This window comes from Podarcis bocagei (assembly GCF_964188305.1).
Source record: "Podarcis bocagei genome assembly, chromosome: 13".
NCBI classification, from domain to species: Eukaryota; Metazoa; Chordata; class Lepidosauria; order Squamata; family Lacertidae; genus Podarcis; species Podarcis bocagei.
The window spans coordinates 44,766,341-44,789,711 of record NC_138138.1 but is presented as its reverse complement, the minus strand read 5'-3'; the positions used below and the strand labels follow the sequence as shown (position 1 = coordinate 44,789,711).

The following is a 23,371-nucleotide window of genomic DNA, read 5'->3' as shown; positions in this document are numbered from 1 at the left end:
GCCAGGAAGGGATATAAGGTCAGCATTTCTCTTTGGCTCTTTGCCATAGCAACACATTCTCTGCCTTGCTGCTTTTTGCTCCTTGACTCCTTGCTTCTTGATCCTTGGACCCCTGACTTTGTGACTCCTTGCTTCCTGATCCTTGGACTCTTAGCTTCCTGGCTTCTGGACCTGCTCCCACTGTGCCATTTTGCCCCCGGTCCTGACTTCTCCAGACGGTACTTAGATCGCCCGTGAACCAGACTGTGACAACCATAGAATCATAGAATCATAGAGTTGCAAGAGACCACAAGGGCCATCGAGTCCAACCCCCTGCCAAGCAGGAAACACCATCAGAGCACTCCTGACATATGGTTGTCAAGCCTCTGCTTAAAGACCTCCAAAGAAGGAGACTCCACCACACTCCTTGGCAGCAAATTCCACTGTCGAACAGCTCTTACTGTCAGGAAGTTCTTCCTAATGTTTAGGTGGAATCTTCTTTCTTGTAGTTTGGATCCATTGCTCCGTGTCCGCTTCTCTGGAGCAACAGAAAACAACCTTTCTCCCTCTATGTGACATCCTTTTATATATTTGAACATGGCTATCATATCACCCCTTAACCTCCTCTTCTCCAGGCTAAACATGCCCAGCTCCCTTAGCCGTTCCTCATAAGGCATCGTTTCCAGGCCTTTGACCATTTTGGTTGCCCTCCTCTGGACATGTTCCAGTTTGTCAGTGTCCTTCTTGAACTGTGGTGCCCAGAACTGGACACAGTACTCCAGGTGAGGTCTGACCAGAGCAGAATACAGTGGCACTATTACTTCCCTTGATCTAGATGCTATACTCCTATTGATGCAGCCCAGAATTGCATTGGCTTTTTTAGCTGCCGCGTCACACTGTTGGCTCATGTCAAGTTTGTGGTCAACCAAGACTCCTAGATCCTTTTCACATCTCTCTCAACCATCCTATCAAAGTCCATTCCTGCCAAGGGCTTCCAAATTTACCAGCGTGACTTTGCTCTAAGTTAGGAAACTCTTAGCTTAGGCTATAGGTGAGCTGACTTCTGTCTTGTTTGGTCTGCTGTTCTTTCATTTGCTTAGGAGCTGACAATAACAGGCAGCTGGCATTCTGTGGCTGATGGCATGTTCAGTCCTCATTGGGTTATTCCCCCCCTTTAAAGAACAAAAGGAGTAAGTGCCCGCTGAATGAGCCCAAAGCTTCCTGCTCTCAGGGTGGCCAACCAGATATCTGTGATTATTGCACAGGACCTGGGTGCAATAGCCTTCTTCCAACTTGCTATTCCCATTAACTGGTCAGAGGCATACTTCCTCCATCTGTGGAGGTAGAACATACTTGTTAGGGTTAGTAGCCACTGATAGCCTTAACCGCCATGAATTTGTATAATCCTCTTTTAAAGTCACCCAGGTTGATAACCATCTTGTGGGTGTGAATTTGATGGCCTATCCACAAAAAAAATCACCATAGCTATTTTATTCAAAGCATCATGCTCACAAACCTAGCACAAATGTCACATTAGTGATCCATCTTACAAGGCAGTTGCAGAAACAACTAAGATAACTTCCAGTAGCACCTTAAAGACCAACTAAGTTAGTTCTTGGTATGAGCTTTCGTGTGCATGCACACTTCTTCAGATACACTGAAACAGAAGTGTGTATCTGAAGAAGTGTGCATGCACACGAAAGCTCATACCAAGAACTAACTTAGTTGGTCTTTAAGGTGCTACTGGAAGGAATTTTTTTATTTTGACTATGGCAGACCAACACGGCTACCTACCTGTAACTGGAACTAAGATAATGTTTGTGAACTTCATGGAAAGGAATGTCCAAAAATAAATGAGACTAAATGGCCACTAGGAGGCATTGATGCTTCGTAAATGGCCAGATTGGAATACACCGAAGCCGGTCTGAAGGCTTTGAATATGCTTTTTCAAGATTTCACTTCCATTTAGGTAGGCTAGAGCAGGGGTCAGCAACCTTTTTCAGCCATGGGGCGGTCCACTGTCCCTCAGACCATGTGGTGGGCCAGACTATACTTTGGGGGGGGGGAATGAATGAATTTCTATGCCCCACAAATAACCCAGAGACGCATTTTAAATAAAAGCACACATTCTACTCATGTAAAAACACGCTGATTCCCAGACCGTCTGTGGGCCAGATTAAGAAGGCGATTGGGCCAGATCCGGCCCACGGGCCTCAGGTTGCCTACCCCTGGGCTAGTGGCTGTGAAGGAGTGAAGGTTTTGACTGGCTGTTAAGTGCTGTGCCGGGCATTAAACACAGATGTGTGGAAGGTGACCTAAGGCTGGCACAGGGTACCTGTAACTCTCCAGATTCTGTTGGACTTCAATCCGCATCAGCCCCAGGCAGCATGTCCAATGGTCAAAGATGATGGGAGTTGTGGTCTAGCAATATTTGGAGGGTCACAGGTTCCTTGCTCTTGCCTGAAGGGGAGCAATTCTTAAAGGGCATTTCCTTGCAAATAGTGAGTGGAAAATATTTTGACAAAGGAGAAAACAAGAGAGGGTTTATTATGGAAGGGTGCTGATATTTGTTTAATAATAATAATAATAATAATAATAATAATAATAATAATAATAATAATAATAATAATTTATTATTTATACCCTGCCCATCTGGCTGGGTTTCCCCAGCCACTCTGGGCGGCTTCCAACTGAATATTAAAAACAGTACAGCATCAGACATTAAAAACTTCCCTAAAGAGGGCTGCCTTCAGTTGTCTTTTAAAAGTAAAATAGTTGTTTATTGCCTTGACATCTGCTGGGAGGGCGTTCCACAGGGCGGGCACCACTACCGAGAAGGCCCTCTGTCTGGTTCCCTGTAACCTCACTTCTCGCAATGAGGGAACTGCCAGAAGGCCCTGGCGCTGGATCTCAGTGTCTGGGCTGAACGATGGGGGTGGAGACGCTCCTTCAGTATACAGGACCGAGGCCGTTCAGGGCTTTAAAGGTCAGCACCAACACTTTGAATTGTGCTCGGAAATGTACTGGGAGCCAATGCAGATCTCTCAGAACCGGTGTTATGTGGTCCCGGCGGCCACTCCCAGTCACCAGTCTAGCTGCCACATTCTGGATTAATTGCAGTTTCCGGGTCACCTTCAAAGGTAGCCCCAAGTAGAGCGTGTTGCAGTAGTCCAAGCGGGAGATAACTAGAGCATGCACCACTCTGGCAAGATAGTCTGCGGGCAGGTAGGGTCTTAGCCTGTGTACCAGGTGGAGCTGGTAGGCAGCTGCCCTGGACAGAGAATTAACCTGTGCCTCCATGGACAGCTGTGAGTCCAAAATGACTCTCAGGCTGCGCACCTGGTCCTTCAGGGGCACAGTTACCCCATTCAGGACCAGGGAATCCCCCACACCTGCCCGCCCCCTGTCCCCCCAAAACAGTACTTCTGTCTTGTCAGGATTCAACCTCAATCTGTTAGCCGCCATCCATCCTCCAACCGCCTCCAGGCACTCACACAGGACCTTCACCGCCTTCACTGGTTCTGATTTAAAGGAGAGGTAGAGCTGGGTGTCATCTGCATACTGATGAACACCCAGCCCAACCCCCCTGATGATCTCTCCCAGCGGCTTCATATAGATGTTAAAAAGCATGGGGGAGAGGACGGAACCCTGAGGCACCCCACAAGTGAGAGCCCAGGGGTCTGAACACTCATCCCCCACCACCACTTTCTGGACACGGCCCAGGAGAAAGGAGCGGAACCACCGTATAACAGTGCCCCCAGCTCTCAGCGCCTCTAGACGGTCCAGAAGGATGTTATGGTCGATGGTGTCAAAGGCCGCTGAGAGATCCAGCAGAACTAGGAAACAGCTCTCACCTTTGTCCCTAGCCCGCCGGAGATCATCAACCAGTGCGACCAAGGCAGTTTCAGTCCCATGGTGAGGCCTGAATCCCGATTGGAAGGGATCCAAATGGTCCGCATCCTCCAGGCGTGCTTGGAGTTGTTTGGCAACCACCCGCTCAATCACCTTGCCCAAGAATGGTAAATTTGAGACTGGGCAATAGTTGGCCAAATTGGCTGGGTCTAAAGATGTTTTTTTAAGAAGCGGTTTAATGACCGCCTCTTTCAGCGGGTCTGGGAAGGCTCCCTCACAGAGGGAAGCATTCACCACCCCGTAGAGCCCATCACCCAGCCCTTCCCGGCTCGCTTTTATCAGCCAGGATGGGCAAGGATCAAGGAGACAGGTGGTCGGTTTCACTTGTCCAAGCAGCCTGTCCACATCCTCGGAGGTAACAGATTGGAATTGATCCCATGTAACAGGACTAGACAGAACTCTAGCACTCTCCCGCCCTGGCCCTGCTCTCACGGTGGAGTCTACCTCTTTCTGAATCTGAGCGATTTTATCTGCAAAAAACTTTGCAAAGGCATTGCAGGAGATCTTGGGGCCCCAGTGGTGCAGGTGGTTCTGATAGATTGCGAACCACCTGAAAAAGTCTCCTGCTGCTGTTTTCTGCAGATGCAATGGAGACGGCGAAGAAGGCACTTGGTAGGCTCCATGCAATCGGAGAGGGCGCTTCGGAGCCAGACAGGCAATAGCTCTGGTTAACTCCGCATTCCAGCGGGCCACCAGGGAATCAGCTGAAAGGCCATCAACTTGGGATAAAACATCCCCTACCACTCTCTGGAAACCAATTGGATCCATTAGGTGACGGGGCAGACCATCTGAATTGGTCCCACCTTCCTGCAGAGGGGAAGGGTCGCGGAGAAGTCCAGTTGCACCAGGAAGTGATCTGACCATGGTACTTCTTTTGTTTCGCTTTTAGTTAATGTCAGATCACCAACATCCGTAGAGGTAAACACCAAGTCTAAGGCATGTCTGCGGCTATGAGTTGGGCCAAACTTATTCAGGGACAGCCCCATGGAGGCCATGCTTTCCACGAAGTCCCGAGTGGCCCCTTGTAAGGTCGTGTCGGCATGGATGTTAAAATCCCCCAGGACAACCAAGCTAGGTGTCTCCAGGAGCATATCCGCCACAACCTGAAGCAGCTCGGGCAGGGAATCCTTGGTGCAGCGGGGAGGTCGGTACACCAATAGGAATCCTGTACTCCCCCTATTGCCCAACTTCCAGAACATGCACTCAGAGAACTGGGTCTTCCCAATAGGACGCCTGGTGCAGACTAATGACTTCCTAAAAATCATTGCAACGCCCTCTCCCCGCCCACATGACCTGGGTTGCTGTGCGTAAGAGAAACCCGGTGGGCAAGCAGCGGCAAGGACAGGCCCATCTGCTTCATCCAACCAGGTCTCTGTCACACATGCCAGGTCAAATCCTCCATCCACAATCAGGTCGTGGATGGCAGTGGTTTTATTTATCATTGACCTGGCATTGCACAGCAACATTTTCAGGTCATGTGGGTTTCCCTTGCTGATTCCAGTATCCTTCCGGTCAGGACCAGACCTGGAGGCAGGGATTGTCCTCAAATAACGACTAAACCTGCCTCCTCTGTAATGACATGGTCTGGTCTTAGCGTAACTCTTCCTCCTGCCCGTGAGCACTGAAATTTCACATTCCCCCCGTGAAACCTGCCCCAGCCATTCTATTGGCTGAGGCCCACTCCCAGGCAGCCCTGACCCGTCCCCTTAAAAGGCAAAATACAAACTATATAATAACTTAACAGAATAATAAAAATAGGAGCAAAGCAAGAAACAATAGTGCTAAAATTAAACTACTCCCCACCCTTAAAGCATTAAAAATGCTTTAAAAATAAAAACCTAATGGACCAATCAAAACCTTCTGGCCCTTTGTTTTGTTACACCCCTCCTATTTTATTTTTTTTGTAAACTATAAAATAAAAAAATTTTTTAAAAAAGAGAGATTGTACTGCCACACATTCCTTATTTCATTTTAATAATCTATGATAAAAAGTTCCCTGTCTTTACAAACAACAGGCTCTCTGTGTCCAGGTAGAATTTTCTTTTAAAAATATACTCCTACAGACACAAAAGAAAATACTGGTGAATTTTCCCTTGGGAATGCTGTCAAAGTGCATGTTCACCCATGAAAACAGAGTTTGTGTACAGCTAGGGCTGTCTGCTAAAAAGATTGTGGGCTTTCTGTTGTGACAGCATGTTATATCTTCTAGAAGTAAAGCAACAGCACTTATAATAAGTAACCCAAACCACTGAAATGCCGAAGGAATAAACCAATGGTTTCTATAAAATTTCAAACCACTTTTGGTGTTTGGGCAGAAAGGTAGTGTATAAATGCAATGCAATGCAGTCAAGGAATAATATATTTATTAAAACTGCCTATTTCAAAACAGCTGGTGTGCTTGGCAGACTGAAAGACTGAGATGGCCTAAATATAAAAAGACATTGTCCTGAAGGCCATATTCATCCTTTGCCAACTGACCAGGGGCTATGGTCACTTCAACTCTCTCCCTCTCCACAGCCATGCAGCTTCCCTGCCGATGGTCAAACTGATAAGCAAGGAGGGGGTGATTTGTATCACCGTTAGGGTGCAGAGGTGTTCAGAGAGGTTGACGGAAGTAAATGCTAATTTTATAAGTCCATGTGTATTTTTCACTTGTGGTAGTAAGTTCGCTTGTTCAGCAGTGTGCTGTGTAAAGAAGTGCTTCCTTTTCAGCTCCATGGGATGAGCCCGGGTTCTGGAATTAGGAGAGAAGGAGGAAAACTTATCCCTGTCCAATTTACACACACCTTGTGTGCAAGGGGAACTGTAAATAAAATAAAAGTTTGCTGCTTTTTTGTGTCAGCCATCACAGGGGGCCTCTGCAAGCTGCCTAACGGCAGACCTGGCCTTGAGTGGAAACCTGCCCAGAAAGCCTTGACAAAAGACTTCCCAAGGCAGCCTTCATCTCTTTATTCTTCAAAGCATAGATAGCTGGGTTCAGCAAGGGGGTGATGGAAGTGTAGAAGACAGAGAGTACCTTATCAATCATGAACCGGGTGTACGGACGCAAGTAAATAAACATAATAGGTCCAAAGTACATGGTGACCACGATGAGGTGAGAGGTGCATGTGGAGGCAGCCTTGGTGGTCCCTTCAGAGGGACCCCGGGAGCAGACTGTGTAGAGAATGAATCCATACGAGATAAGCAAGCCAATGAAACACACCAGTGACAAAATGCCACTGTTGGTGACCATCATGACCTCCAGGGGGTAGGTGTCAGTGCAGGCCAACTTGATGACTAAGGGGAGGTCACAATAGAAGCTGTCCACCTGATTGGGTCCACAAAAAGGCACATTAATGATGAAAGCCAATTGCACAGTAGCATGGAGGAGTCCACCAGCCCAGGAGGCAAGGAGAAGTGCCATGCAATGGTTTCGGTTCATGAGTGAGGCATAGCGGAGAGGATGGGAGATGGCCACATACCGGTCATAGGCCATAACAATCAGCAGGAGCATCTCAATGCCTCCAAAGAAGTGGAGGCAGAAGATTTGTGTCATGCAGCCATGGAAGGAGATGACATGGTGCTGGGCAAGGTAATCATAGAGAGATCTTGGAGTGGCAAAGGAGCACAGGCAGAGGTCCAGGAAAGCCAAATGAGCCAGCAGAAAGAACATGGGTGAGTCTGAAAGACGGTGATCCCTGAAAATTGCGAAGATTATGAGAGTGTTGCTGAAGAGAGTACTCATGTAGAGGAGGAGGAAGAAGACAAATAAGATGAGTTGGAATTCCCAGGTTTCAGAGAGGCCCAGTAGGACAAACTCGGTCGTCATGGTCTGGTTTGACCACACCATTCCCTCCTTGTGTATCACTGTGAAAATTGGGCAGAAAGGAGAGAGTAATGAGATACTTGCTTCACAGTTTTAGGTGAAATCAGCAAAGGGTGTGTCTTGTGTGTTATTCTTCTCAGCTGGGTGCTGAGACTCCAGTCTGAGTGGTTCCTACATTATTGCAGGACTTATAGTGATTCAGACTGTTCCCTGATCTAACTTACTATTGTTTGTATGAGGAACCAGGGATGGAGAATATGTGGCTTTTCAGGTGTTGTGGAACTCCAACTTCCTTTCTCTTTGACCACTGACAAGGCTGGCTGTGGATGAGTCCTACCAACATCTGAAGGGTCATAGGTTTCCTGTCTTTGATTTATTTATATGTTACTGCCTTACATTGAGTCATAGTTGGAGCAATGAATAAATCATACATGACACAAAAAAGAAAGGCTGACTATCCAATGTGCAGTTTGCTCAAGTCCATCAGTTGTGTGTCAAAGAAACCATCAGGTTTAGGTACTGGACAAGTGAGAAATTGCTTAGAAATGGACACCATATTGAGAGACTTGCAACCATACTCCCTCATGTTTTGAATAAAAGAAGGGGATTAAAAATGTTTACATCCCTACACAAACAAAAAAAGATCAGGGGCAAATGGGGCATAACTTTAAGCTAATTGTATATTAGAACAGAGAACTGATTGCTATAAAAATGTGCAAGTTGCTTATAGATCTCAAGAGAGGCTGGATATATTAACCTACCCATGGAAAGAATGAGAAGGCACTCTGGACCACGTCTTGTAACATTATTAGACTCAAAAAAGAAGTATGTCAAATCAATGCTTGAGAAATAGAGAAAGAATGTTGCAGAGAATAGATGAACAAATAAAACAAGTGCAGGTTCCAAAAGGAGGTGAATTGCAAAGGTTAAACATAAACAACCAAACTGAAATAGAGAGATAGTAATAGGAGTCATGGGAATGAAGTAACTTCCCAACAGATTTTTTTTATTTCTTTACTTTCTCCCATGCCCACTGACTTTCCTTTTATTCCTTTTCATTTTTTCCCCTTTTGAGGTCTTTTCTTTATTCCCCCCCCCTCTTTATATTTAAATTTATATACTACCGTTCATTCAGAGATCTCAGGGCGGTTGAACTGTACAGACTTCACCTCATCTTTTGTATGCCAGTAACAGAATGAATTGAATTCCTGCCCCTGTAAATACCAAAGGGTGAAATTCCCATAATAAAATGTGTGGGAATGCAAGTTCATTGAGAAAGGAGAAAGTCAATTTTATATTTCTTCAGAAAACTAGTGTAGGGTTTTTTTTGTCTTTTAGAAAGATCAGAAGCTGCCATATATTGGGTCAGATAGCGTCCATTTAGCTTAGTACTTGTCTACATTGACAGGAAGCGGCTTTTCAGGGATTCAGACAAGAGAAAATTCACAACTCTACTTGGAGATTCTGGGGATCAAACCTGGGACCTTCTGAGTGCAGATCAGATGGTTCATCACTGAGCTAGGCCCCTTCCCCATCTTATCAATTCCTCTAAAATATACTGTCCTCCTTCCTAAAGTTTTGTCCGCACACCAACTATACATTTTCCTAAGAAACAGACCATTTTCCAAAAGGCAATATAACCCTATGAGGTGCCTGGAGCACAGAAAGGCCATTGGAACTCTTCAGAGCTCCTGAAGGAGGAGTTTGAATAAGATTCTAGGGGGATGTCAGCCTCTGGAGGAGACCATGAAGAAGAAAGCAGGAGCTGTGCCCTCACAATGCAGCTTTTATTTAGCACCACCACCATCACTACTGGGTCAGGTGAAAGAAAGTGGATCTCAGCACTGTGAGAAGCAGATCTGGCAGACTTTGAATGTACCCCTTTGTCTACCTTCATTACTAAACTGCATCCACTCCTATTGTGCTGTTTAAAGACTGGCCTTAAAATTGTACGCCCAACTGAGGTTTAACTTTTGCTTCCTCCTCCCTTTTCACATCTATCCTTGACCTTGGGTTCCACCCCCCCTTTCTAATAAGGTATATTTCAATAAATGTGGGGTGGTGAGTTTGAACCCAGATCTTTTCCCCTCCTCACAGTTGTTTGAACCCTGCTCCCCTTGTTCCCTGCACATAAAAGGTTGTTGGAAATGAAAGTAGAGTTGCCACAGTTATCTATTTTTGGTGACACTCTGACGGATCTAATTTTGTAGATGTTAATAGAAGAGAAGAGAATAAAATGTTGCTCTGTGGAGTGTCTCAGTGTCTTAGCTACCCAGCTACCCATCTCTCCCCTCCATTCTCCCCCTCCCAGTTTTCCATCTCCCCACTGCCACCCCACAATCCCAGAAAAGGATGTTAGAACTCTTGTGACCACTGGGCATGTTCAGTCTCACTGGGCTGTTTTGAGGCGGATTTTGTTTCCCCCCCCTTAAAGAAGACCAGGGAACCCTCCTGGATCAGGCCAATGGCTCATCTAATCCAGTGTACTACTCTCACAGTGACCAAACAGACTCTTTTGGGAAACCCACAAACCAGACCTGCGCAGAAAGGCATTCTCTCCCCTCCTGCATTTTCCTGCAGCTGAAAGAGTACTCAGCTAGTTAGTCATAAGTTGCATTCACATGTCAGTTTATTCCATTTCTCTGACATTTCTCTAACTGTTCATTTCCACATTATATTTGAGCTTTCACACGACATAAAAGCTACTTCCAGAACTATAGTTGAACATAGCAAAACTTTGGTGCTAATTTCTGTGCTGTTTGCTGCAAAAAATAAAATAAAAAAAAAACTAAAAAAAAAACTTTGCAAATAATACGGAAACGAGGGCTAAACATCTGCTATACCCTTCTATAGTTCTGGATGTGGTTTTTACATTGTATAATGGAATGTGAAAATTAACAGTCAGGGAAACACTGGGGAAATGGAATGAACTGCTATGTGTATAATAGCCAGTGTCTGACCTGGAAAGGTAGTTCTGAGTTCTCATGTCCTTATATTCTCCCTTAGAAAGGAACACCACTTCCCTAACCTCAGTATTCCAACAGTATGCTGGGACGAATCCATTTCAGATCAGGCTGTGGTAAGCTGAGTGTTCTGTCTTCTGACAGCAGTCAAACAGATGCCTATGAGAAACCCAGGAACAGAACTTGAAAGCAGCAACAGCCATCTTCCACTGTTCTCCAGCATTGAGACACATGTCACCTTCGATACTGGAGGTATTATATATAGTTTCCAGTGTTCTGGATGGAGAACCACATCCTAACATTGATGACCAGTCTCTATGCTGCCTCTATGCCCATAAACAATCTAGCCACCAATAGGAGGCATGTGGAGCACTGGAGACAGAGAGGGGGAGAAAGCAGATCAGCAGATAGAAACTGCTGGACAGCTCCTTGGAGGAGTCTGCAATATGTCATCTTCCGCAGAATTTCACACCTGCGTTTTGGAAAAATCTAATACACCCTCATCTATTTTTTCACCCACCTGCAAATCCCAGGTTTTCAGCAGCAATTTCTTCTACTCAGGATCAGCATCAGTTTGGAGCCGATTGATCCGGTTCCATCTGCTGCCTATGAGTGCTATGCACATGAGACATCTCTGGTGATGATCTATCTGCTCCAAAGGCTGACCAGCAAGTCAAGAGTAAATAGAGCGTGTGTGTCAGGGGTTTAGGTGCAGAGGCACGGGCAAGGGAGGAAACAGAGAGCGAAGGGGAGGAGACAGAGGAAAGGATGAGTGATGACGACGACCCGAGATCTCCCAGTCTTTCCAGTGAATCAGAGGATTCACAGAAAGGAGCACCAGTGGCCAGGGCAAGGGGGGAATCTAGAGAGGCACCCCAGGAAGATAGAGCCAGAGGAGACTCAGGGGGGAGCAGCTGGAAATCGGGACCAGCGTCACCGCCAGGAAGCAGGGAAGAGGAAAGGAGCCAGGGGGGAAGCGCTGGCAGCTCACCACAGGAGGGAGGGCAGGAGTCAGGAGTGGCCACACCTCCATCGGGGAGCGAAGAAACGGTTAAGAGGAAAGTGGAAGGTTGGGCGCGCGCGCCAAGTTCAAATGCAGAGGAAGGCGGCGCAGTGAGCAGCCCCGAAAGGGAACCAGGTCCTAAAGCCCGGCGCAAGGAGGCAGAAGGGTCCGGGTCAGCGTCAGAAGAATCCCGGAAGGAAGAAGCCCCGGGGGGTAGAGGGACCCAGAGGAGGACAGTCAGGAGGAAAAGGTGGAGCAAGGCTAGGATATTAAGTTGGTGCGCACGGGGCGGAGACTCAGACGGAGCCTCGCCGATCTAGCTAGTAGACGTAGAGTTGCAGACAGCAGCGTGAGAATGGAAACTGTAATTCAATAAAGACTTTTACTTAATGACCGCTGGCTAGCGTGATCCTCTGTGAGCTAGGATCTTGAAGCAGCTCTGACAGTAGGCTCCGTCTCTACATTGTGGGCATCTGCAGCCTCGAGGAGGGGAGAGAAACAGGCGCCCACTAGCGAGCTCACGAACGGCAGGAGACATGACGGCTGAGCAGCAGATAGAGGACCTCAGAAAAGCAGTGGCACAACTGAACGCCGAGGTTCTCGCATCCAGGAAGAGAGAGGACGAGGCAGCTGCCGCCTGCAGGGATCTCCAGGTCAGGTTAGACGTACTGGCAAAGCAAACACCCCGGCAGGAGGGAATTGGGTTGGCGAGACGGACAGGCGGACTGCTCTCTCACTTCGATGGGAACCTGCAACAGTATCCCAACTTTAGAGCCGACGTACTGTGCGCACTGCAACTGTTGCATAAAGACTTTAGAGATGAACAGGAGAGAGTGGGGTTCATCATGTCCCATCTGCATGGGGAGGCGAAAGCATGGTTGCGCAATTTATGGAGAGATAACGATCCGGCGCTCCAGAATGCGGATGCCTTTATTAAAGCGATGGATGGGTGTTTCTTATCAAGTATTGACATTGATCTTGCACGGAAGGAGGTGCATGGGCTGAGACAAGGGAGGGCCAGCGTCAGACAGTATCATGCCCGCTTTTTCGCCTTGGTCAGCGCCCTGGAATGGGACAGAGATTCGGCTCCTGTAAGAGACCTCTTTTGGGAGGGACTGCACAACTCGATTAAAGATGAGATAGCGAGGGGGGAGAGACCCCGAACCACCCAGGAGGTCGTTCAGAGGGCACTGGCTGTGGGGGTGAGGCTGGAAGGACGTCCGTGGAGCAAGGACGAAGGACGTGGAGGGCGCGAACCAGCCGGGGGCCCCTCCTTCTTTCCCAGAGAAGCAGCACGGGCGCAATCCACGCCTCCGCCAGGAGGAGGAGCCGAACCTATGGAGGTTGGAGGTGCAAGGGCTCAGTCAGCAACCAGAGCCCTAGCACCGGCAGCAGTGAAGGCGAAGCCTCCTAGAGGGACCAGGAAGTGTTACGTCTGTGAGCAGCCAGGGCATATGGCGAAAGAGTGTCCCCAGAGGCCCCACAAGCTTACTGCAGCCTCAGCAATGGTGACTGCAGCAACGCAGCAGGGAGGACCACAGCAGGGAAACGACGATGTCTGGCTGGAGGAAGAGGCACTGGGGCCCAGCCAGACGTGTTAGTGACGCAGTCCCCAGAGATTTTACAGCCAGTGAACCCCCTCCCGCCCAAACCAGTAGTGAAGCTCACAGCATCTCTCCAGCTGCCCAATGGAATCACCATGGACGTGCCAATCACCATCGACTCCGGCAGCAACGCGGACTTTATAGGGCAGGAATTTGTCGACAGGCACGCTGTGCAGTTGCTGCCGGCCACACTGCCCCTGCAGGTTGTCACTGTGGATGGCAGGGAGCTGCTAGGGGGGCAAGTGGTGAAGCAGACGCCACCAATGGTGATGCGACTTGGAAATCACAGGGAAGTCATCAGCTTCAACGTCACTCAACTGTCTGACACGCCCATTGTATTGGGCATGAGTTGGCTGGACAAGCACAGCCCAACGATGGCTTGGTTCCAGAGGCAGCTGGTTTTCGGCTCTTCCTTTTGTGCTGAACACTGCATCGTACCCAGGCAGGAAGGAGAGGAAGAGGAGTCACAGCTGCTGCTAGGCACGCTGCAAGCGATTCCCCACAAGTACGCAGAATTTCTGGAAGTTTTCTGCGAGAAGGAGGCGGACAGGCTACCCCCTCACAGACCATATGACTGCAAAATTGACCTGCTGCCGGGGGCGGCGCTGCCTAAAGGGAAGCTGTATTCCATGTCTGAGGACGAACTGCAGGAACTCAAAGACTTCATCGATCATAATTTGGAGCGCGGTTTCATCCGAGAGTCTAAGGCAGCGGGGGGCAGTCCTGTATTCTTTGTTAAGAAGCGAGACACACCCCAAAAAAGACTCGTAGTGGATTACAGGATTTTGAACAGTGTGACCAAGCCGTCGGACTTCCCCATGCCCCGCATCGACGACCTCCTGGCGAAGGTACGGAAGGGAAAGGTGTTCACCAAGTTGGACCTGCGGGGGGCGTACAACCTCATTCGCATGCGGGAGGGTGATGAGTGGAAGACAGCCATGTTCACGCCACTGGGTACCTACGAATACAGAGTTATGCCTTTTGGACTGCAAAATGGCGCTCACGTTTTTCAAGCATTTATGCATCACGTGTTGGCGGGACTTCTCTACAAGACGTGCGTCTGTTTCTTGGATGACATCCTGATCTTTTCGGAGTCGCAGCAAGAACATGACAAGCACGTCAAGGAAGTGCTGGGCAGGCTAAAGCAACACAGGCTCTACGCCAAGCTGGAGAAGTGCCAATTTGACGTGCCGGAGGTGGATTTTCTGGGCTACAAGCTGTCTGACAAGGGGCTCGCCATGGACAGCGCCAAGGTTCGAGCAGTGTTGGATTGGAAGAGCCCACGCAACCGGAAGGAGGTCCAACGGTTTGTCGGCTTTGCGAACTTCTATCGCAAGTTTATCAAGGGCTTCGCGATGCAGACGGCGGCCATCACTGACACCCTTAGCTCCAAGAAGAAGAAGTTCATCTGGACAGAGCAGGCGGAGCAGTCCTTTCAGGCCCTCAAGCGTCTCTTCGCGTCGGAAGAGCAGCTGCTTCATGTCAACCCCAGCATGCCGATGAGGGTGGAGACAGACGCTTCGGACAGAGCAGTGGGGGCGGTCCTGCTGCAGAAGGACCAGCAGGGCGTGTGGCGGCCGGGAGCGTTTTACTCCAGGAAGCTCAGCAAGTCCGAGCAGAACTACACCATATGGGACAGGGAGTTGCTGGCCATTCATGCAGCGTTCAAGGCGTGGAGGCACTTTCTGATCGGCGCCAAGCACACGGTGCAGGTTTGCACGGACCACAAGAATCTGGAACACTGGCGCACGGCACAGTTCCTGAACCAGAGGCAGATACGTTGGGCTGAGTTCTTTGCGGACTTCGACTTCCGAATAGAGTATGTCCCGGGGGACACCAACATCATGGCAGACGCTCTCTCCCGCAAGCCACAGTATCTGGAGGACGCAACACCAGCGGCCGCCATGCACATCTTTGCACCGACAGTGTGGGCGTGCGCCGCGGCGACCGTGGACCTAGAGGCGGTGCGGCGAGCGTTGCAGGGGGACTCCTTCGCACAAACGAAGATGGCAGAGGTGCGAGGGGGCAAGGCAGCGGCCGACGGTTTCCAGCTACGAGATGGATTGCTCATCCGTAAAGGGGCCATCTACGTGCCGGGTGACGAACTTCGAGCCAAGGTGCTTCAGCAGCTGCACGACGCACCCACGGCCGGGCACTTTGGCAAGGAGAAGACGGTGGAATTAGTAGCCAGGGATTTCTGGTGGCCTGGAATGAGAGGGGAGGTCGCAGACTACGTGGCGAGGTGTGACACTTGCCAGAGGGCAAAGACGGTGCACAAACCGCCGGCTGGACTGTTGGAGCCGCTGCAAACTCCGGTCGAACCTTGGGAAAGGGTGGCTCTAGACTTTGTCACGGATCTGCCCAGCTCAAGGGGCAAGACGGCAGTGTTGGTGGTGGTGGACCTGTTCTCCAAGATGGCGCATTTCATTCCGTGTGCTAAGGTGGCCACGGCAGAGCAAACCGCCAAACTGTTCATAGACCACGTGTTCAAGGTTCACGGTCTGCCACGGTCTATTCTGTCCGACCGCGGGCGGCAGTTCATCTCGAACTTCTGGCAGAAGCTGATGGGCTTCCTAAACGTCAAGATCAATCTGGCGTCGGCGAGACACCCGCAGACCAACGGGCAAGCGGAGCGAGCCAATGCCATCATGCAGCAGTACCTGAGATGTTATGCGAACCAACAGCCTGCGACGTGGGTGGATTACCTGCCGCTTGCAGAGTTTGCCTACAACAACACGAAGCACGTATCCACGGGCGTCACGCCGTTCTTCGCCAACAACGGGCGGCACCCTAGAACCTTCCCGGGACTGGAATGCAGGGGAGAAGGGGAGCCGCAGTCAGCAGATGCGTTCGCGTCGGAGCTGCAGGAAGTCCACGATCAGCTGCGGCGCCACCTGGAGCTGGCTAAACACGCATACAAGGTACAAGCGGACAAACACAGAAGGGTTGGCGAAGAGCTCCACGTGGGAGACTGGGTCTGGTTAGCAGCCCACGCAGTGCTGGCCAGGTCGTTGGCCAAGAAGAAACTAGGGCATAAACAACTGGGGCCCTACCAAGTCGAAGAGCAGGTCAACCCGGTGGCTTTCAGGCTGGCGCTTCCGGAGGGTTCCAGAATGCATCCGGTGTTCCACAGATCGGTGCTCACTCCCTACAAGGCACCGCACAGGTTCCAGGAACCCGGAACGGCGCCGAGTCCGCTCAGAGAAGGAACGGGGCACGCGGGAGTGGCACAGGAGGAGCGCATCAACGAAGTCACGGAGATTTTGGACTCCAGATGGGGGGAAGAGGGAGTAGAATACTTTCTCGCCAGGGAGGGCACCCCGGCCAGTGCGAACAGCTGGGTGCCGGGCTACGCTTTAGACGAACCTCTGCTCAAAGACGAGTTTCATGCCCTCTTCCCACATAGACCTATGCCAGCGGACTTTTTCGACGACTGGCTTTTCACGCCCACGCTTTCGGACAGCACGTTCAGGGGGTTCGACTCGGACGAGGAACCGACACGAGACGTCCGTTCCCCGGAGGGGTCACCCTCGGGATCTGTCTCAGAACCCTCGTATTGGTGGGACGATAGGCCGGAGGAGCAGTTCCGCAGGAAGTGGCTGGACTGTTCCGGCCGAGCAACGCCGCCTGGAGGAAGTGCGGGAGAGACGGACATGGACATTTTCGGGGACGACCCTGGTTTCGAGCACGGCGGCACAGAGATGGAAGAGGAGGTGACTGTCGTCAACGAGAGCAGGGAGGAAGACCCGGAAGAGTTCCGATGGAGGCCTGCCACGGGAAGCGACCGATATCCGACGTTCGTCCCTTTGCAACAGCAGCCCCCAGCTCCAGCACCGGAAGGAGGGGAGGGGGGACTGGGGGGCTTCGAGGGGGGGATGGATGTCAGGGGTTTAGGTGCAGAGGCACGGGCAAGGGAGGAAACAGAGAGCGAAGGGGAGGAGACAGAGGAAAGGATGAGTGATGACGACGACCCGAGATCTCCCAGTCTTTCCAGTGAATCAGAGGATTCACAGAAAGGAGCACCAGTGGCCAGGGCAAGGGGGGAATCTAGAGAGGCACCCCAGGAAGATAGAGCCAGAGGAGACTCAGGGGGGAGCAGCTGGAAATCGGGACCAGCGTCACCGCCAGGAAGCAGGGAAGAGGAAAGGAGCCAGGGGGGAAGCGCTGGCAGCTCACCACAGGAGGGAGGGCAGGAGTCAGGAGTGGCCACACCTCCATCGGGGAGCGAAGAAACGGTTAAGAGGAAAGTGGAAGGTTGGGCGCGCGCGCCAAGTTCAAATGCAGAGGAAGGCGGCGCAGTGAGCAGCCCCGAAAGGGAACCAGGTCCTAAAGCCCGGCGCAAGGAGGCAGAAGGGTCCGGGTCAGCGTCAGAAGAATCCCGGAAGGAAGAAGCCCCGGGGGGTAGAGGGACCCAGAGGAGGACAGTCAGGAGGAAAAGGTGGAGCAAGGCTAGGATATTAAGTTGGTGCGCACGGGGCGGAGACTCAGACGGAGCCTCGCCGATCTAGCTAGTAGACGTAGAGTTGCAGACAGCAGCGTGAGAATGGAAACTGTAATTCAATAAAGACTTTTACTTAATGACCGCTGGCTAGCGTGATCCTCTGTGAGCTAGGATCTTGAAGCAGCTCTGACAGTGTGTTTGTGTGTGATTAATTGCTCATTCTTTTTGAAAGGGGACTGCATTAATTGGTGCCTTATCTGCTCTTTCTGCTCTTGGGGAGCTAGAGAAAAAGTAATTATTTGTCACTAAGGAACATGCTACACAGCAGTCCACAAGGGTGCACTGTGTGTTGGTTTGACTTCTGCTTTGGTTTCCTGGGTAGATGGCAAGGGATCAAAAAATGTGGTAAGAAACAAGGGTTTGATTCCCCCACAAGTTTTCCAAATGTGTGATCTCACCACCTCCAGCAATTGAATAATATCCCACTGTACCTATCAGGAAGGAAGGAAGGACATGTTATTAAGTGGATGACAAGATTAGCAAGTTAATTTGTGGCTATACTATTTCCCAAGTGCTCAGGCAGTCCACCACCGATATTACATGTGCTTTTAGGAACATGTGTGCATACATGATACACCCATGAACCCCAACCCACACACACGTGAGAGGTGGATATGTTGTGGGAGTCAAACACATGATGCCTTGAATGCGTGCCTAAACAATTCCAAACCAAGAAATTCACAACACAGAGAATTTCAAAAGCAAACTTTTATTAGACTGTGGTCTTGGAAAAAAGAGATCTCACTTGTTACAATCTAATCAGTGCAACGCAGTACAGTCACAGGTTTCTTTTAATCCTAGTACCCTAATACATTCACACTCCTAAATCTAAAGAAATAAGTGTCATTTAAAAGGACAAAACAAAATGATTGAGCATAACCCTTAGCTATAGAAACCCCAAGAAATTAGAATAGAATCCAGTGACCTGTATTGGACTTACAGAGGTATAAGTAAAGAAAAGTCAATTTTGGATTTCCCCACCCATCCTTCTAAGAGTGGAGAAAAGTCCACAAAGTTGAAACCTCCCTTCAGTATGGGCTTCAAGACTGTTTCAAGTCTGTTTCAATGTGTATTGAAACAATTAAATTCTTGTTAGTAGCATCTTGGTTTGTTCCTATATCTGACCATATATTTACTTGGACTCGAAATTAAGACTAATTCAATATTAACCCCACTGCACCATAAGTTGATTTGGGTCTGTATCCTGGCTGGCTTTCTTCTGGATCTTCCCAGATTGGGGGGCAAGGGTGGAATTTTGCACAGCCCTAGAATTTGTGCAATTTCTTGCCTCAGGTACCAAAATAACTCGAACAGTCACTGGTACCCAAAGCTCTGTACAGACTGGGGCCTGGATACCTGAATGATAATCTTATTCCTTCTGTACCAACTGGTCATTGCAGGCAGGGGGGACCTGTGGCCCTTGAGATAGAAAAGTCTACCTAACTATGAAGAGTCTCTTGTCTATGCAGACATTTTTATTTAGACAAAGCTACACAGATGTATAGAAAGTTTGTATGAGTTGTAATTCGTTTTAGTCTATTCCATGGGTAGGCAAACTAAGGCCCGGGGGCTGGATCCGGCCCAATCTCTGTCTCAGTCTGCTCCGTGGATGGTCAGGGAATCAGCATGTTTTTACATGGATAGAACGTGTCCTTTTATTTAAAATGCATCTCTGGGTTATTTGTGGGGCATAGGAATTTGTTCATTTTTTCCCCTTCCAAAATATAGTCCAGTCCCCCACAAGGTTTGAGGGACAGTGGGCCGGCCCCCTGCTGAAAACATTTGCTGACCCCTGGACTCTATTGTGGTTTAAACCTTCTGTTTGTTTTAAATTATGGTTGTAAAAGTTTTATTGAAGATTTATCATTTTTTGTAAAATGGATTTAGACAATCAGTTTTCTGGAACTGGTCTATGACCACCCAGTCAAAAACCTTGCCCTGGAAGGGGAGATTAGCAACTGGCCAGTAGATTTTCTGAATCCAATGAGGGTTTCTTGAAGAGTGGTATTACTACTGCCTCTTCAAGCAGGCAAGGACCATCCCCTCTCAAAAGCAGGCATTCATTATCTCCCTGGCTCAGCCACCTATCCCCTCCTTGCTAGTTTTTATCATCCATGTAGAGCAAGGATCCAGAATACAAGTGGTCGTCCTGACTGATCCAAACATCTTGTCCACTTCCACAGCCTTACTAACTAAAACTCATCCAACACAACAGGACCATACAGTGCTCTGGACACTACATGAGATTCATTTGCTATAACAGCAGAGTGAAGATCCCAGTGGATACAAAATAAATCACTGCATATCACACTTATATTCTAAAAAGCTATCTGTGGCAGAGCATTCAGCTGAGAACAGGAAAGTTTAATTCTGTTACGTACTGCTTACCTTCTGGAAGGTGCTTGCATAGGAACATCCAGAAACCAGCTGGAATGAATGCCGAGTGTTCTGATTCACCATGGCATTCTACACAGGGAACACACCCCTGCAGCTTACCCACCTATATATAACCTTAACCCTCACAACTCCTGATGACTTGTGGTGGTCCAACCCAATACAGGGCAATCTGAGACTATCTCATCCAGATACGGCCTAAACCCAGATACAGCCTAAACCCAGTCTGGTTCAGCCTTCAGTCAAATCCAGGGTAAAGTCCTAACAGAGATGTCTACTGTACCCTTACGCATCACTAGCCATCTAGTCCAACATCCTGATTTTACAGTGGCCAGCCATGTCTAGGAGAAACCTACAAACACAACATGAGCTGAACAGCATTCTCCCACTCATGTTCTCTAAGTAATTGGTATTCTAGGGCATATGGCCTCTGATACTGGTAGTAGCATAGCCATCAGGAGTAGTAGCCATTGATATACTTAACCTCCATTAACTTGTCTAAACAAGACCTCCAAGTTGATGGCCCTCACTTGTGCTAGCAAATTGTGTTGTTCAGGTGTGTGTTGTCTAAAAAAAGAATGTCCTTTTCAGCTCCACTGGATGAAGAGGAGAACCACCTCTCATCCACTTTCTGAACACTGTGTACAAAATGCTAGAGATGCAGTAAATTAAATAACTAACAATGTTCTGCTCTTTTGTGACACTGAGAGGAGCACCTCATGCTACCTAACATCAGGGCTGGCCCTGAGAGGAAACCTGCCTAGAAAACCTTGAGAGCAGACGTCCAATGGCAGCCTTCACCTTCTTGTTCTTCAAAGCATAGATAGCTGGGTTCAGCAAGGGGGTAATGGAGGTATAGAAGACAGAGAGCATTTTATCAATCATAAACTGGGTGGATGGACTTAAGTAAATGAACATAATGGGCCCAAAGTACATAGTGACCACAATGAGGTGAGATGTACACGTGGAGGTAGCCTTGGTGGTTCTTTCAGAAGAGGACCGGGCTCGGATTGTGTAGAAAATGAATCCATACGAGAGAAGCAGGCCAATAAAACACACCAGTGACAAAATGCCACTGTTGGTGACCATCATGACCTCCAGGGGGTAGGTGTCAGTGCAGGCCAACTTGATGACCAAGGGGAGGTCACAGAAGAAGCTGTCCACTCGATTGGGTCCACAAAAAGGCACATTAATGATGAAACCCAGTTGCACAGTAGCATGGAGGAACCCACCAGCCCATGAGGCAAGGATAAATGCCATGCAATGGTGTCGGTTCATGAGTGAGGCATAACGGAGAGGATGGGAGATGGCCACATACCGGTCATAGGCCATGACTATCAGCAAAAGCATCTCACTGCCTCCAAAGAAATGGATGAAGAAGATTTGTGCCATGCAGCCATCAAAGGAGATGGCTTGCTGTTGAGCAATGTAATCAAAGAGAGATTTTGGGATGGCAAAGGAGGACAGGCAGAGGTCCAGGAAAGCCAGTTGACCCAGCAGAAAGAACATGGGTGAATCTGAAAGGTGGTGATCACTAAAAATTGCTGAGGAAATAAGAATGTTGCTGAAGAGAGTAGCCACATAAAGGACAAGGAAGAGGATAAATATGAAAAGTTGGGCTTCCCATGTTTCATAGAGGCCCAGCAAAACAAACTCGGTCACCATTGTCTGGTTTTCCCACATCATTCCCTTCTTGCATATCACTGTGTAGACTGGGAAGGGAGAAAGGAGACAGTAATGAGATACTTCCATCACAGCCTTATGTTAAATCAGGAAAGGGTGTATCCTGTGTTAGCTGCTGTTATTCTTGGCTGGGGTCTGAGAGCTCATGCACACTTCCATTTCCCCTGCCATTTTACCTGGGAAAACCCGTATTTTAGCACTGAACCGTGACAAACAGCGATAGGGTTTCCTGTGGATTGCTATTTGTTGCAATTTGGCGCTAAAGAGCGGGTTTTCTGGAGGATAGCAGCAGGCAAAGGCAAAACCACTTAGACAAATGCCTAAAAAGCATGGGAGAAGCAGAAAAACACTTGGAAGTGGTCTACACACACACACACACACACACACACACACACACATTGAGTCAGAACATTGGTCCATTTAGCTCAGTCTAGTCTACACTGTCTGGCAGGGGCTGTTCAGATCTTTAGGCACATGGACTTTCACAAACCTATCTGGGACCTTTTCAATGTAAAGCTATGCTCTACCAATGATTTATTACCCTTCTCCATCTTTTCAGTTCCCTTAAAATATACTGACCTTTTGCCCAATGTTTTGTACATTCACGCATCTCCAACTCAGCAACAACCCACCTTCATAAGAAGTAGACCACTTTCCAAAATGCAACGTAACCCTGGGTAATGTCTGGAGTATAAGTTTTTGGGACTCTTCAGAGCTTCTATAGAAGAGATTGGGGGAGATTCTCAGGAGCGTTACTATCCACAGATGACTGCAGAGAAGAAAGCCTGAGCTGCCTACTGCTCTCACACAGCTCTTGACTTAGTGGCAGCTCCACCACTAGGGTGGGTGTGACAGAGACCGCATGTCAGGATTCTGGTTTCAGACCTGAGATGCTTTGAATGTACCCCTTTGGTCATCTTCATAATTGAACTGCATCTGCTCTTATTGTGCTGTTCAAAGGTTTACCTTTAAAAACCATCCAACTTAGCGGCAATCACTGACTCCTGAAGTACTTTCATCTGCCCTGAATGAACTTCATTGGTGTTTTCTGAAATATTATTATTATTATTATTTTGGTATTTCTCAGGGTTCCTGTTTTGACTACAGTTCTGTTGGTGCTAAGATCGCTATTAGACAGCACTGTAGAACTTACAACTATGACGGTGTGTTGTGCAAAGTGAAAAGAACTAGCTAGACAGCTCTGGGGTAGCCTGTGAGATTGATTGCTTCTTTGTATTATGAAAACCAGTAAGAATAAATTATAGACACACACAAAGACACACAGATCTCTCAGTAACTTCTACCCATGATAACATGTTCAGAGGCAGAAGAAAAAATTCAACAGAATTATTAACAGGCCAGATACATTATCATGTCCTGTTTTGTGACTCCTATCCAAAGAAGCACCTTTTGGGGCACTGTCAGAAGACAGATTGCTCAGATAAATGGTCAGAGGATGTACTCTCACGACAGCTTATTCCATCGCCAATAGAACAATTTTAGTGCTAATTTCCATGTTATTTGCTG

At 48.6% G+C, this 23,371-nt stretch overlaps 2 protein-coding genes across 2 annotated transcripts; both read right to left on the bottom strand.

The window, feature by feature from the left end:
- Positions 1-6,760: 6,760 nt before the first annotated feature.
- On the bottom strand, positions 6,761-8,206 carry LOC308570730 (olfactory receptor 4K3-like; the record flags this gene model as incomplete). The annotated part of the gene is made up of 1 exon (XM_081165641.1): positions 6,761-8,206. The coding sequence occupies exon 1, from the start codon at positions 7,718-7,720 to the stop codon at positions 6,761-6,763; it is 960 nt and encodes a 319-aa protein (XP_081021767.1). The 5' UTR covers positions 7,721-8,206.
- Positions 8,207-20,876: 12,670 nt separating this feature from the next.
- On the bottom strand, positions 20,877-21,744 carry LOC308572772 (olfactory receptor 4K14-like). The gene has a single exon (XM_081169152.1). The coding sequence runs from the start codon at positions 21,668-21,670 to the stop codon at positions 20,894-20,896; it is 777 nt and encodes a 258-aa protein (XP_081025278.1). The 5' UTR covers positions 21,671-21,744; the 3' UTR covers positions 20,877-20,893.
- Between the last annotated feature and the right edge of the window lie 1,627 nt (positions 21,745-23,371).

Coding starts and splice junctions, on each gene's coding strand:
- LOC308572772 (XM_081169152.1), bottom strand. CDS start 21,670: ATGTTCTTTCTGCTGGGTCAACTGGCTTTCCTGGACCTCTGCCTGTCC.